The 16974-nt window shown below is 38.1% G+C and overlaps 2 protein-coding genes across 2 annotated transcripts in view; both read right to left on the bottom strand.

Annotated features, from left to right (window-relative positions):
• LOC103924271 overlaps positions 1 to 11785 on the bottom strand; it is a 391194-nt gene extending 379409 nt beyond the window's left edge. The window contains exon 1 of the mRNA XM_009332762.1: positions 11695 to 11785. The gene's annotated coding sequence lies outside the window, so the exon portion shown is untranslated. The remainder of the gene's footprint in view (positions 1 to 11694) is intronic.
• LOC103924270 (protocadherin-15) overlaps positions 1 to 11785 on the bottom strand; it is a 376716-nt gene extending 364931 nt beyond the window's left edge. Inside the window, exon 1 of the mRNA XM_009332761.1 lies at positions 11695 to 11785. Coding sequence (XP_009331036.1) covers positions 11695 to 11785 — 91 coding nt within the window. The remainder of the gene's footprint in view (positions 1 to 11694) is intronic.
• Positions 11786 to 16974: the final 5189 nt, after the last annotated feature.

Genomic DNA, 16974 nt, shown 5'->3' with positions numbered 1-16974 from the left:
TTTCTGCTCATTGTAGCCTACATATATAAACTATTCATCTCCGCACCAATTTAAGGCTTGCCATGCCTCAATACACTGTCTAATAAATACTGCAGTAAAGGACAGACTTTATCTTATTGGTTTTTTTAAACCTAACTCAATATCCTCGGACTTTTTTTTTTTTTTAAATCCATCTATTGCTTTCTTCTGTTTACTCAAAAGTTTTCCTTTCACCATCTACAAAAGAATTCTTATCTTTCAACAGAGAATCCCTAGAAGATATGAGAGAGAGGGTATTTGCCTGGGAGGAAACCCAGTGACCACATCTGTGCATAAGGGCAAAAGTCTTCAAGACAAAAATCTTTCCAAGTCCATTCTGTTTGCTCTATTAAGTTCACATTAAATATTAACATCATAGGCCAGAGTTACAAACTGCAGTTACTTCAAAAACTACAGCAATATTTGTGGAAAAGGGAGGGAGTGTGTATGGTTTGGGGTTTTTTTGGTGGTTGTTTTTGGTTTTAGGTTCAAACCCCCAGATATTTCCTTGCCACAGGCATTCTGTGCCATTGACTGAGTTTACATGAGCTTTAGTCAAGAAAAACACCATCTATATTTAATGATAGACAACAGCTGAACAGTAATGATCCCCTAATCTGAAAATGATTACTGTAAAATGAATGCATTAAAATGAGCTGTGAGAGCTCATGTTGTCTGGAGCACAAACTCAGACCCTGCAGAAGTTCAGACCTTCTGGAAGCGCTGAAAAGCCCAGACCCCTATTTAAAGCCTTCCTAAGCGGAAGTCCACACTTACCACATAATCAACAAAGAAAGTCAAGATCTCTGAAAAAAGATTTCACACAATTTTTTTCAGAAATTAGTTACAGTATTACTGATCTTTTTCTGTACTAATTACTTAAAACTTCATATTTATTGCGCTTGTAATTGGAGGTGTCCTTGCAATAACCCACTGTTCAATCACATCTTTCCCACAGAAAAACTTATGCTTGTTATTGATGCAGTTAAGAATGCCACTCCTGATATATAAATTAATTGAACTGAAGCAAAACTAGGCATTTGAAGTGATTCAAAACCAAAACTGTAACTCATAATGCACAGAACCTGTGCTCTAAAGGACACAGCTATGAGTCAGTTCTTGTTATGTGAAAATCAAATCATAATAAAATCAAGTTTTGATCAAGTTGAAGTTCCTGTGCCTGGTTTTAAACAGCTACTTCTCATCAAAAACAGATTAAATTGAAGCATAGTAGCAACAGGGAGGTAGTTTCTATCACAGTTTATTTGTCACCATATGACAGTCTCATATAAGCATTCAGAAAATTATTCTTACTGCTGGACTGAGCGAGACGACGAAAAATGAGAGGAGAGTTTGGAAAGTAACATGACAGGGCAGGGACAGCGATGCACACAAGCAAAAGCCAAGCTAGCAACAAAAGTTCAGTGACAGAACAGGGAACCCCAAAGATAAGGGAGAAGTCATTATAATGCACAAAAATTGGTATTTACAGAAGACTGAGCATGGAAGAGGATGTGCACCAGAACTCCTAGCCAGCAGGAAGAAGGGAAAGTCTGGAGAAAGAGGAAGGAGCAAATGGGTGTTTCTCCCCACCCCCCGACTTTAAAGAGGCTTTAAAAGGGTAAACGCATGGATTCTGGAAACTTACGTTTCTGCTCAGAAAATACCTCTGTGTTTCAACTCATACGTCATCCCATTCCTCACATATCCCGTGGCTGCAATGAAGTCTACACAGCAGAGAACACTTCAACTTTGGAGATTTCTAACAGCTCAGACTCCCTTCCCCAGACCTATTGTGTCATCTTAAGAAAACACTTTTAGAAAAATGAGCTTCAGTAAAGAAAAAAATACTTGTGCTATGAATACTGTATTTCTAAGCCATAATTTAAGCACACAACCCAACTAATCATGCAGTGGAAAACTTATTGGAACCTGTCTGTTTGCATGCTACCTATAACCAACCTCAACCCTGAGTAGCTCGAAGCTTCTGTGTTGACAGAAATAGTCTGCTGCAGTCATACTTCTTACTGTAAAAAAAAAGATTACTAGCCTCCCATGTCACCATGACTCACCCAGGAATTCTCAGTTTCCAAACTATTGCTACATATACAATATGTAAATACAAACAAGTCAGCACAGCATTTCCAATAAAAATAAAAATTGAGTAGGCAATGTAAATAAATGGTGGACCACGATATGAATAATATGGCACCAAGGGACATAGGCAGATTTTAAATGCTGTCATTTGTAGTATACATCTGTTAGTTTTTTGAAAGTCAGACTAGCCTAATTATTGCTCTTCAAAAACAATTTCAAAGTCTGATTTCCTCCAAGGTTATTCCAATAAATAGCCAAGTTAAAATATTTACATTTGTTCTTACTAAGGCCTCCTAGTAAAGAAATATGGTCAATTAGTATGAGCTATCTTACTACTAGACCTAGTGGCCTACTGATCTGCAAATGTGTTTATGCTTAAGAAAAAAATGGAATAACATGAAACAAGCAGGTTCTGGTGATCCAGCTGGAGGTGTCACAGCAATTCAGCAGGTAATTGAGAGATGGATTTACTGGATTAGTGCAGATGGAGTTTATCTTGTGGGGAACAATGTCAGAACACATGGAACTGCACCAAAAAAAAAAAAAAAAAACCCAAAACAAGGATTGCTTGGAATAGTATTTTGAATAATTAAATTGGCAGTGTCCCATCTACAGCAAATGGATTCCGTTTAGATTGAAATTAAGAACGTGCATCTGTGCAGAAGGGGGACCTCAGCAGCTAATTCAAGCCTGGAGGGAAAGATGTCAGTAGACAAACCAAGCTCTGCGCAGGAAAGGTTGTTGCCTTCAATGTCTTTATGCTACTTAGAACAGAGATGCAAAATGCACATGTGCATACACACTTTACATTAATGAATGCATGTTTGCAATTAGATTCAGGATATTCGTGACTGAAGAGCTTTACTGCAGAATAAACAAACAGAGCGGTTACAGTATAATCCTCTGTACGTAGTAATACACACGAATCCTACCTCATCACCCCAAAATTAAGGGAGAAATCTACCACATCTGAGAAAGCACTGTCCTATTCACACTATGTCAGTGCACCGTCCCTCTTGGCATCTCTTGACTGAAAGGAATTCATTTCAATGGAAGTGGTAAATTTGTTCTGTGAAATCTGGACATGAGATGGAGATCACAGATATAGTATTCTAGAAAACTTGACTTCCTTACACTAATTCCATGTCAAAACACTGACTAAATTGTCAAATAAATTTACACAGATACATCTCTCCACCCAAGACTCTTTCAAACATTACCTTTAAAGCACAAGAATGACCAGTACAGGGGCTAGCTCTGCTCAACATGCACACTCTGTGGCTATATACCAACATATGAACACACAGGCATAACTGTCACTGATTTTTAGGAGCTCAGCCCAGTATCATTGGAGTTATAGTTTACTCTATGAAAGTCCCGAAGTCCAAGCCACTCTTACAGAGGGGACACAAGCTGTGCAAATGTCCTTTCACAAGGCTTTCTGCTTTCCCTGCACCAGGCCTTCCCTTCCCAGACATGAATCTCACCTTAAGAAAGGGCACCTATCCTTTGGAGGAAAAGCACCAGCTCAGTATTCACAGCTTTCTCACATCAAGTGATAGCTCAGGTCAGTCAAGTCCTAGGAGACTCAAAGAACATTGATGCTTGCAACCATATAATCCAGGCGATTCAATACACAACACCTCGTGTGCTGGAAAGACCTTGGTAGGCCAGTGCCTGGAAGAGGCTCGTTCCTAGCTAGATCCCACAGTCTTGTTGTTCCAAGAGTGTTGGAATCTGGGATTTGTTTCTTCTCAACAAGCGGCTTCCTGCCTCATCCATCCCAGCACCATCACAGGGAGCACACAGGGTACTCGGTCACTTCTGTCAGGAGATCGAAGGCTGAAATTTGCACATTAACTACGATGAACCTTGTTTCCAATGCCCATATTTCATGAATTTAACTCGCCTCTTGCCAAAGGGAAATTGATCTTCTGCAGGCTCAAAGCATTGCTAGTGGCAGTTCAAGACATCCCATCAGTTACACTTTGAAGAACTAAACCCGTCAGAGGAACTAATGGCTGAACTACAATTCAAAGACATCAAGGACAGCTCTTTTCGTTTAGGATCACTGCAGAGCCAAGTGCCAGAGCTCCAAACCAAAAGCAGGGAGTTTTCATAAAGCAATCAAATAAATTACTTCTGTTCTGAAGACCAGAGGCTTTCCCAGGCAGCCCTTTGGCAAGCACCTGTTTGCATTTCTCTTCTTTCACTGGATATGTACAGTATAGGGCTCAGGGAATGTAAGTGGGCTACCTGCATTCAAATATGCATTTTCCTGAGTTAATTTCCTGCCCCAGAGTAATATATCAAGATCTGAAACTATTTTATTATTAAAGTAGCCTCTTAAAGTGATTTGTGAGGCCATTTAGTTATTCACTTTTTGTAGCATAAAACTCCGTTAGACTGAATAAAAGACAGTAACTAATAGAGGGGGCCCCATGCAGCAGAAAAACAGCTGAAGGAGCTTATGCCTGAACAATCCTGGTGGCAAAAGTGAATTGCACAGTTGTGTTTTTCACAGGGAAACCCTTATTTAAAAAGCAATCTCCCATTCAGGGTAAAGATAAAGATTATTTAAATGGCCATTCCTTACATCCTGCTAAAAAAAAAATCTGCCTAACCCTTATGAAGTGAAATATATATTTGGATAAGAAAACCTTCTGATTAGCCTCAATTTTATTTCATTTCAGGTGCCAGCACTAACTAGAGATGGACTTAATTAGTTCAACACTTTCTAAGAATTGAAGTTGGCAAGAGATGTGTTTCTTCCTGCCTGGCCCACATGCCTTGCAAAGTCTGAGTTTTCAGTTTAAGAATACAGTGAGGATAGTTTTACATTACACCTAACCTGAAAGCTGCTATTAAGCCCTTCCAGACTTGGTATCGCCCTCCCCTGCTGCAGATCTAGCAGTTATGCAACTGTGTGTCGCCTCAGCTTATTGAGTCAATGAAAAATAAACCCAGCAAGCTCTAGTTGCTCATGTACTTGTTTGGTTTTGGGGGGGTATTTTATGTGCAAAAGGAGTCAGGAGTAAGAGTTTCTGTTCTTTCGATACAGAGGGCAAAAACATTAATGTTGCTATAAATGAGTCCTGCCTTTAGTCTACTTTTAAACCAACCATCCACACACACCCTTCTTTCAGGGGTAGTAGGAAAAACAGTAGCAGAGTGGTGCAGTAGATTATTCTCAAGCAGCTCCTTTGGCACAGCCAGGCAGACTGTCTGGCTCACGTGGCAATCTGCTACTTTGGGCAGCTTCCCACACAGCCAGCTTTTCATCCAAGGTAAAAAAGGAAAAGAAGTAGGTGCTTAATGTTCAACACAACCCTATTGCATATATCATGATGCGAGATATTTTCAATACCTAGTGATCACAGTTTTCCACCGATTCCCACTTAAGTCAATTATTTCCTCAATTTCTCTCCTATTGTATATTTTACCCCAAACAAGACTCCCCACAAAAAAAAAAAAAAAACCCACACCAACATGTTGATTCAGCCCTACAAGGGCCTTCATTAGCTTAAGGACAAAAAGCAGTATCTACTATCTTCTGTTTCAACCAAAATGATATTCCACACACCCCCAGCCCCATCTACGTGGTAAGGCAGACTGCAATGAAAACACTAACATATATTCCTTCAAGCTTCCCAAGCACGAAATCATTGTCCTGCAGAGGCATTTCTGCTAGCAAGTCCTATACTCTGAGAAAAGATCCAGCTAGCAGATTAGAATTAAAACCCACAGAGCCGTCAGTGACAGATATATATTCCACAGTGCAGATGTCAATGGCAAATCTCCTGTTCAACAGGCTAGAGTAGTCAAAAGTAAGGAAATTAGTCTGAAACTAGAAGATTAGAAGATAACATCATACTACTTCAGTGCCAAGTCCAAATTACTCATACATTTGAAAAAAAAAAAAAGTAAAAAAAAAATCAAAATAGATCATTCCTATTTTACCATATATTGCAACATAAGTATTGGTTCCATATGAAATGCAAGCGAATTCAAGCATTGACATTTTTGGATGTTACATGATAAGGGTGGTATAACAAGTCCCTGAGTCAGCTGATATGTAGAGAGACAGATGACAGCAAGTGTCAAGTTGTGCAGGGGAACACATGCAGCCCTTGCAAGCCCAACCTTTCCCCTCCTGCCCTTCAAGAACTCCCTAAAACACAATCCAAATTTGCACCTGCACTACAAAATAACATAAGGACCAAGATGGTCTCATCTCTGAGTGTAATAATTGAGGATTTCAGTCAGTATTCTTGTTTTACAGCTAAAACCTTCAAATGAAACATAAGGGACTTCTCAAACCTTTTATTCATTTGTGGATTAAAAAAAAGGCAAAACAAGTCAACTTCAGGTTAAAAGCAGCCCCAACAAATGACTATCTTCAAAAATCTTTCAAAGATGCCATTATATTAAACAGATCACCACAATTCGCAATTCCATTAAATGCTTCTGAAAATCCTAGTAACAGAATCATTGCAACTTTTGTTGGTGGATCTTCAGGTTTGCTTTTGGTTTTCTTTTGTTTTTAAACAGCAACCAGAATTATTTTTGCCTTTCTTTCATCTTTTAAGAGTGAAGAATAAATTACTGATACCCCCAAGTTCACAGCTATATCCTTCACAATGGGTATATACTAAGTCTAAATGCTGAAGACTATTAAATCTGTTAAATGTCAAATGATCATTTTTGCTGGATCGGTTTCGTGTGGCATGAAAGTGCACACAGACAGCTTTTAAATTTAGCAGCCTTCTCTCCTGACCAAAAGACTGCTGCTAGAGTGTTTCTTCTAGTCATACATATTGGTTAAAAAAAAAAAAAAGAAAGAAATTGGATCCTGGGTTTCCACCTTCCTCCTCACTGCTTCTTTTATAGCTTGCAAGTTTGCCTCTGAATTTAAGAGTAGCACTGTAAAAATAAGAGATTGTAGCTGACCTAATTTCACATATTACAAGGCTATAACTGACATTTCTACTTCTACTTAAGTAAAATATTACTTAAAAAAAAAAAAAAAATCTTTGCAGCATTTCTCCTGCTTGGAAAAGAGCCAAATAGGGGCAGCAGAAATGGTAAAACCAGATTTCCTTCTTTAAAAAAAAAAACAACAAACAAACAAAAAAACACAACACAAAAACCACATTTACCCATCCACCCACCATCTTAAATTTATTCTAGCATACCATATGACTGAGCAAAACAATAATACAAAGAAATCATTGGAAGAAAACACTGAATGGGTTCACTGACAGTACATTGAGACTAATGTGGTAACTCTCTAACAAAAGAATTGTTTTTTTAATAATTTGGGGGAGGGGTGTTTTTTTAAGGGACTACAGTAGATGTGAAGTATTTGCATTTCATCAATAGATTTTACATACTCCCCACAGGAAATGATTAAGCTGGAAAGGATGGATTAGTATGAAAATTTTAAGTACCACCTGAAGACAGCTGGCTAAAATGGGATGACAAGGAGACTTAGTTCAGATGGATACTTTGTCCTGAAAGGTGATAGAGTTCTCTACAAATGAGTAGTAATGTATGACTGAAATTTCAGCTCACTGAAAACTTGGAACAAGAAGTGCAGGACACAAATTTATTAGCGGCACAAATGGAATCAAAACTTGAGCACAAATTTGAGATCGCTTTGCATGTCACTTAGACACCACTGACAAAAACATTGCTATGAAAAAAATCCCTAAAGGCCCACACTTATCAGTTACGGATGATGATAGAAAAAGACAGAGCTGTATTACATTACAGCACAACCACCAGCCACCAATGCATGAAATAACTTTACTGAGTGAAATAACTCCAATAGAGACAGCAAAGCACAGCTGGCATCGTAAAGAACTGTCAGTATGTCACCTGGACACAAAATACAAATGCCAGCAACCACATTCAAGAGAAGAATTTAGCTGAAAGAGGGACATAGCAGGACTACCGGGATCACGAGGGGAAGGAGAACGTACTTTGCAAGGGCAGCCTACAGAAACGTGTTTGTTTAGTTTAGTGAGGAAAAACAAAAGGGGGAATTATTGCTCTCTAAATGTTCCTTTGGCTGGAGAGCACAAACACCAGTGAAGGAAACGCATTACCCGAACTGAAAGATTATGCAGGCGCTATCAGCTAGCCATGAATAAATTGCCTCATTTCTATGAGACAATGGCATTGAGCCAAATGAACAAATGAGATTCTGGGGAAGCTTTCTAGTAAGTATAGGAAGAAAGCAGCCTAACCATTTCCAAGGCAGTCCTTGATAAAGTTTTTAAGGCTACTTTGTAACATCATTAATTGCTGTGGCTGGGGAAGATTTGATGACTCAGGAGGTGGAGCAAAAACATCTGAAATACAAAAAATACGAACTAATGGAGCAAAATGCAGCAATAGAGGCATGCAACTAAACTAAATATGCACAGCTACAACCATGAAAACAGATCATTTGCATGCTAGATGCAAAGAAATAGGTTATAATTTCTGCCATAATTGATTTTTTCTGTTTGTATTCATGATTGTTCTGCTGTTAAAATAACTACAGTGTTTTTAAATTGCAATCGCTAGAAGAGTGCATCTTTTATATGGTATATGTTAGATTACAAGTTTTGTTATTGCAAATTAGAGCAACTCCACCAATCCCAGACATGCCAAAGTACTTCTCTGCAATGATGTTAAGTACAGAACATAGTTTTCTATTTAACTGCAAGAAATATATTTCTAAGTAATTGTTTTTATCAGCATTGCCTCATTAGCTGCGTGGCATTTGTTGAGTAACCAATACCCCACCCTGGCTTAAATTAATTTCCATATAGTTTTTCCACTATTATAGCATTATGGTATTTATATGAAGTACCTTTAAGATATTAGAAATACTTTTCGTTAAATTTACCCTTTCCTGAACATGAAGGGAAAAAATCAGTTCATTCTCGAGTTTGTATCAGGGCGCTGCATGTTCCTCAAGCAACAGCATTTCTGAACATTTTCCCCAGTAAAGTACCAATACTCTTGGCTATATGCATGAAATTTATATTCATTGAAAAGCAAAGCCCTCTCTGTTCAGGCTATATAACAGAACATAATCATTAAGCATAAAAACAATTTTGGGTTCTGGGCTAAAAAAATGGCATGAGCCAGGACAAAAAAAAAAAAAAAACAACAACACGCCACCACCCTCCACCACAAAAAAAACCAAACAGGAGGAATATCATGATGTGGCCACACTAGCAGGGATGATCGTAAACTCATCTGAAACACTGGATTAGACAGAAAACATGAAATTTCAAGAATCTAAGTTAACGCACTAAAAGAAAGTGTGTAAAACCCCAATACTTCTGAAAACTGTCTCCAAAGTTGCGGATATTTGGAGTAGATATATTGCTAAGTCATCCACAAGATTTAGACCTGACTTTAAAATATTTTGTATTTTCAGGTCTCAGTTTCCTAATGACACAAGTGAAAGTTTTATTGGCAAGTTTTCATAGAATTATTGCAAGCTTTCAATATAAGAAGCAAATAAAAAGTCAAACTGGTGCAAGGCAATTTAAAAACCAAAAAGAAATCTAATCAGCTGAGTTTCTGCTGCCATTGCTGTCAGTGATGCAATTTTCACCTGCTCAAAGTATCCTGACACAGAGTGAAGAAGTTGCACAGATTCTCTCCTACCATATGACCCCATCAGGCAACAAAGTTACATGAACAACAGATCACTAACTGCAACTACATGTTTACAGCCTTTTTAAGTAAGGAAGTTGCTATACGTTTTCAGTCACATTATCATTACTGAATGATAGCTTTATAAATAACTGTGGACAAGTATCTTTCCCTTCCTCTAAATCACCTGTAACAAAAAGGTGCGATCTGCATACATTTTGAGATAGGGACATTAATGAACATGGAAGTTTGTCATATATGAAGTAGAAAGGAACAAAAATTGAAACCTGAGGCATTTATTTTCCTATTTTGAAACATCAAACTGTCTACTACTGTACTTTCTGGGGCATCTATGCCATGTGCTTTGCACACTTCAGCATCTTTCAAGTGTAATTAGAAATTGGTATTCAACTGAAATTCACAATGTTATTTTGATCAAAGATGTCTTTTCGGATGAATGTTGTGATGCTGCCTGTATGAGTACAAACAAGATCACAGTAAAAAGTATTGCATTATATTTTCAGCCTACCATGAATGCTCTTTTTTGATGACCCCAGAACGGATATAGCCCAGTGCAGTCCTATCATCCTGCTTCCCTCCCCTCCCTTCAACTTATTCCCAATGCTCTCCAGCATCCACTTCCTCCCATGCTGCTGAACATGCCAGGGGACATCCTGCTGCCGTGCAGCCTCTCCTCCCTCAAATCTAGCATTTTGCTGCTCAAAGAGCACTTGACAACCATCACCAAGTCCAATGTTGCGAAGCATAATGGCCCCACTCCTCCACTATAACAAATGATCAAAAAGCAAGCTAATTGTATCCAAGCATAGATCAAATATCTGAAATATGAGTAGCTTATACACTTCAGAGTCGAGAATGACAGCTACAATGACAGTGTATAAAAATGGATAAAATGAAATTAGCTTTCTTGTATATTATGGACATCAAATACAATGTAGGGTTGGGCTGGGGGACAGAAGGGAATAAAAGGACATTTGAAGAATAATTAATAGAGCAAGAAAAATACATTTTCTACTCGATAACAAAAAAACTAAGCAAAATTCAAGTAGGATTGAATATTTCTCACAAAAGCAAAACCACTGTACTTCATAACTGCCAAAATAGAGTTTTCTAAAATAAAATCCAGCTGCAAGAATAAGTCATAAATATGTACTACTACAGCTTACTTACATGGAAGGCATAAGTGCCACTTATAATGAGCAACTTCATTACAGACATTCTGAAACCCTACTCAGTTTTTACTTACCCCCCTCATTATTCTTAAGAGTATTTAAAAACAAGTCTGTCAAACTCAGCTCTTCAACTTTTTTAAATTGTTCAAAAGAATAAATCATAATCAGTTATTTAGGTCTGTAATTTTTTTATTACTATAGATAACTGGCAGAACACATTTCTGGTATTTCTTAATTAAATTCAACAAAGATGCTCTAAGGATGAACATGAGCTATTGGTGCCATGTTTCAGGATTTCTGAAGTACTGTTTCTCTAGAAGACCCTCATTGTGGATCTTTTCTCAAGTTTTTAGTCAGATATGTATACAGCCCATTAACAATTCTCTCTCAAACTCCTGTTCCGAGTGCTGCAACTGTCAATTTACAAATAAAGCAAGGTAAAGTATTTGTTCAATGAATAAGAGGAAACAAATGTTAGAGTCCAGTACTGAATAATCATAATAAGATTTTATCTTGCCTGGTAAATCAACAGCTTTGTAAAGCATAATCATTAGCAGATGTGTAAAATCATGAAACATACCCAGATCTTTCTTTATTGTAACCTCTCTTTCCTACCAAGTATCAAACTACTTTTTCAAGTAATAACTCCAGGGCGGAAAAAATTAAAATGAAATCACACAGTCATCCCACCCATCCCACAGCTACGCCCCCACAGCAAAAACCTTACCTTCATCATTCTGGGCCAAACAACCTGCTAAGATAGTAGCAATTGCAATCCCTACAGCTAACCATTTCCAGAGACAAAATCGCTGTAACATTTTTTGTCAAGCTTCACTCAAGGCAGATCTGAAAAAGAAAGATTTGATACATGCATTAGTCAACCAACCTACACAAAGGTGAGTGATTACAAACTATTTCACCAGTAACTATGTGTGTGTAACTACACAGGGTATATAGAGTCTATAAAAGTGCGACATTGTTTCTGTTAAAACCATTAGCATCAATACATACATATGTACTCATTAACTTGATAACATTGTACGCACAGACCTCCAAGTAAAGAAAACGCAAGTTTCTTGCTTAAATCAGGTCTAATTTCCATTATTTCCATACAGTAAAGTATTTATGTTATCCTCCCTGCTTTAGCCTTATGCTTTAAAGCACTTTGGAGAAGTGACCATACCAGAGAAATTCCACTTATTAAAACTAGTGTTCAACTGCAAAAGTCAGCAGCTATCCAGTTTTCAAAGACATCACTCAGCAGAACCTCTCCTGGCAAAAACATGAGAGAACCACATCGATGGCCTTCTTTAATGAGACAAACTCTTGATTCACGCTCAGCAAAGGAAGAGAAACAAACAAAAAACCCCATACGTGCAAAAAGAACCCCAGGAGAATAAACTGGCCAAGACAGGTCTGGATGAACTCCAGAGCATATTTAGAGTGAGTAACATTAGAAAATTACCTAAAGTTCTGTTTTATGGCTCCAATAAAGAGAATTAGCATATTTCTGTAGCCCAGAACTGAATTATTTAAAAATATTCTTTCACATTTAAAAACATTGTGACAAATACAATGGACTTCCTAGCAACAGAAGCATGAAATGGAGAGACACTTAGTATAAAAACAAGCTATTGTATAAAAAGGGTTTAAGTGCTGTCAATCTTCCCAAGCAAAGCACTTGACTCGGATTTCATTGCCACTTTCTGCTTATAATTTTCTATCGTGGTTACGAAACTGCTGTATTTCATTCCAAGTCAAACAAACAGACTATTACTCCCCAACTTAACAGCCTCAGCATTAACACCATCTGATCCTCTGTCAGCAAGACATTATTGAAGATGCACTATCATTTTCCTTCCACAAACTCAGCTTATAGAAAACACAAATGTATGGACAGCACCTAATTCACATAACACACATACCAAAACAAACAAAAAAAAAGTATCTACTTAGGGCATAAAAACATCCTTTTAGATCACTCTCAAGAGTTATCCAAGCCACAAAGAAGCAGGGTTTCTGCTAACAGAAATAGGTGATAGTTTCATTAAATATTGGACAAGCCAAGAGTTTCTCCAAGATCTGAATTTATTCCAAATCATATCATCTTGCAAAACATTTGGATTAATATGAAGGAAACAGTGCTATCACATAAACTGTTCCTCTTCAAAAAAAAGACCAAAACAAGTATGTGTCAAGAGTTTTGGAGGAAAACCTGTTTTTTTTCAAATGGATAAGGAAAGCAAGCAGTGAAATTTAATAAACCAGATTAAATATTTAAGTAAATATGGGCGCCACTCAAAGTTCCTAGGTGGCTGACACTGTATATATTTAGCCTGCTTCCAGGGCAACTCACATGGGTGGGATCTATTAGGCTCCCTTACACAGCAAGCAGATCTCTTTTTTTCTTTGCAAAGACATGGATCACAGTTGACTTTTTGCCTTCTAGTGGATTTTAATACCAACGTTCACTATTCCAAACAATGATGTAAAAATAAAAGGGAGCAGCAAGACCATTTGAAATCCTACACCACACACACTGCTCCACTTCTCATTCGGGGGTTAAAGATGAAGAGAGGCTTTTCCAATCTCCATCTTCATTCAACTAGGACTCTTACCACTCTGGTCAGCAGCAGTAAGTCACTGCAGGCAGTTAGTTACAATAGGCAGCAATTTCAGGAAGAATTTACATATACATCAAACAAGGAGGCGCCCTGTGTCTAATGGAAGCAGCAGTGCAGATCTCATGGGGCTGTTCATTTTCATTTTAGCTAGACAAACGTCAGTCTTGACGAAACAGCTCAAGGTTACAGGAATTAATGAATTCAAGCCATGCAATAGTATCTATGAACCATACAAAAGCACCCGCCTTCGTTCTCTCTCCTCCTCCTCTTCCACTGGCACTTCTACAACAGTTTCTGCCCCTAACTCCAGCAGAGACAGCTCAAATGAGAATTTTCAGGCCCTTCCTAAAGGGCCTATTATTCCTATACACGTGAGGAGACCAGAATTGTTAGCAAAGATCCCACTATCCATAAGAAAAAACTATTTAAAAGCTTGCTACACAGCTACGGAAAGGAAGCTTCAAGCTCATCAAGTATGTTACCAATAACTTGAGAAGCCTGTTACCCTTAAAGAAAAAGAGCAGCTAGCTCTTTCTTGGGGGGGGTGGGGGTGGGGGAGTGGGATTCCTTTATTTGAGGAACCCATTCAGGAAGTTTGCCAGTGTTGCTCAAAAGTGGCTTTTTCCTCCCTTCTACTTACCGAAATGCTCATTTGATTACTGTCACCTGAATTTCCACTTAATCAATTCAGAAGTCATTCTGGATTTTGCAACAGCACCTTCAAAGTACAGAAATTGCTTCCACCATAACATATTCTAGTTGACTACTTTTAAACAAAGACTGAGTGTCTCCACATTGCCCAAATGAATTTAATTTAATCCAATGTCATCGTTAGACTTCCTGGGAAGTTTGGAGGATGTGAACTTCTCAATATTTCACCATTTTTTTCCACCCACATTAAGTGGAGATCCTAAAAGAATTGGGCTCAGTCACTTTTTCCATTTAAGCAGTGTTATTACATTAGGTGGCATTTGCTGTCAAGTGCTTCCAACCTTTTACATCTCAAAAAACAGAAACAAGTGGTTCAGGAGACTTAGTTTCTTCAGGTCAGTCTAAGAAAAATCACATCCATATGCAGACTATACGTAAGTCCTAGAAAGAAATGCACATACATACTTCAGAGGCCTCTGATAGTTCATTTCACAACCTTGAAAAAAAATCCTTATCTCCAATCACGACGTTCTATTTTAGAAAGTTATTCAGAGCTTAGCTGACATCCTTGAGTTGAGTCTACTCTGGAGAGATTTTTTAGGACAGAATCTTGGCAGATTTATTTTTGATTTTGATGAAATGTCAAGTTAACCACGAGGATAGCAACACTGCTGCTCTAAGAATAAGCATCTCTACAACAGAATAAAAATTGGGCCCCCTTTTTCCTGCAATTTGTACCAGAAAAAACTGGTATGAAGTGTAGAAAGCAAGAATATTCTTAAGTTCAACAGATTCTGCTAACCCAGAAATAGCTCACAACAAACCACAAGTTACTACAAAGTCCCCAAAAGTAGACAATCTGTAAGAAATACAGTGTTGAACTCTAGATGCACAGTCTGACAGGGCAAAGGAAAATTAAGAATTGATAATATAAGGAAGATCTGTAAAGTAAGAACATACAATATGTCTACAAGACTCAGTATTTTCCTGGAAAATATTCTAATGTTGCTACAGCAGAATTTTAAAGTTTGATGTTACCATAGGCAATGAAAAGTTATACACTCAAGCACAAAAAAACTTCAAATGAAAAATAAAAACAATTAAAGTTTAGGGGAATTTCACTTCCTGGCATGTCTGCATTTAAAAAAAAAAGAAAAAAGTTTCAATAATGTTCTCTCCAGAGCATTCCCTGTTAGACTATACAGCTGTACTGAGAAACAAAAATACGCACAGATTTTTCCCAGAGGAGCAGCGGCAGCAGCCGACCACTGGAGATGTTTACAGCTCGACTGTGGCAAACTGGCGTAATCACGCTCCAAGGAGCAATCATGTCTCCTCATCTCACTTCTGGCCTTTTTTTTTTTCCCCTTCCCCTCTCACCAGCGTAGCTACTGAATCAGCCAAAACACCAACTAGTTATCAAGACATCTATATAAGAGGCAATTCAACAAATTTTAAGAGGGGAGAATTTAAGAGGGGAGAAGACGAATAAAAAAACCCCCAAAATATCAAATATGAGTTATCACATCCAAGCACCTTGAATATATTTAAGGCTCAATGATACTACAGTAACCTTAAATACTTATTTACTTTAAGATCAGGTGTTATTACAGTACAGCATTCAATTGAAGCTGAGGGGGGGAACGTGGACTCAGTCAAAATAAACAGCCACACACGGTTGGGGTAAAAAAATTTTTTTTAAAATACCCATACAGAATTGTTCTTTGTATGGAAATAAAAATTGAAGTGAAGTTTTTTGAAATCGGGTACATGCTAACACAGCCTAATGCCACGTGTTGAATGGAACTGATTCTTTATAAAAGCTAACCTCCCAGAGAAAGGTAGGCAAGGGAGAAAAAATGGAGGAGTCATTGACATGGTTAGGAAATGATAACAGAGAAAGAAAAACTAGTGTACAAATACCCAAACCCTTGCACACATTGTCCACGTTGGTCTCTGATAAACTCTTAACCCCAAACTAGAGCTTAAATTGCAGCAGAACACGGTGTTTCTGTTCTGTAAATGCTTGCATTCTGCATCTGTAAACGCTTGAAACAATTCAATTTGAAACAGAAAAAAAATCTAAATTTTGTACTGAGTTTGCAGCAAGCCAGAGGCTTATTCAGAACAAAACTGACCTATACAGACCTGATTTCCTATGAAATGTGGAATATAGTAATGCCACACCACATAAACAGTCACATAGCAACAACTTCTTTAAGTGTTTTCTTACCATTAGCAGCAAATCTGAAAACAACTTTGAGGCAAACACTCTAGCAGGGCTTCAAACCCATTCTAAGAGCAGAAAGTGCATACTTAAAAAGAAATCATTAAGTACACATGTCCTGGTTGCGGCTGGGATAGAGTTAATTTTTTTCCTAGTAGCTGGTATAGTGCTGTGTTTTAGATTTAGGGTGAGAACAATGTTGATAACACAGGGATGTTTTAATTATTGCTGAGCAGTGCTTACACAGAGTCAAGGCCTCTTCTGATTCTCACACCACCCCACCAGCGAGTAGGCTGGGGGTGCACAAGAAGTTGGGAGGGGACACAGCCGGGACAGCTGACCCCAACTGACCAAAGGGGGTCATTCCATACCATATGACATCATGCTCAGCATATAAAGCTGGGGGAAGAAGGAAGGAAGGGGGGGGACGTTCAGAGTTACAGCATTTTGTCTTCCCAAGTAACCATTACGCGTGATGGAGCCCTGCTGTCCTGGAGATGGCTGA

This window comes from Pygoscelis adeliae, unplaced genomic scaffold (assembly GCF_000699105.1).
Source record: "Pygoscelis adeliae isolate BGI_AS28 unplaced genomic scaffold, ASM69910v1 Scaffold139, whole genome shotgun sequence".
NCBI lineage: Eukaryota > Metazoa > Chordata > Aves > Sphenisciformes > Spheniscidae > Pygoscelis > Pygoscelis adeliae.
The sequence above is the reverse complement of the archived record's forward strand: the minus strand, read 5'-3'. Positions and strand labels throughout refer to the sequence as shown.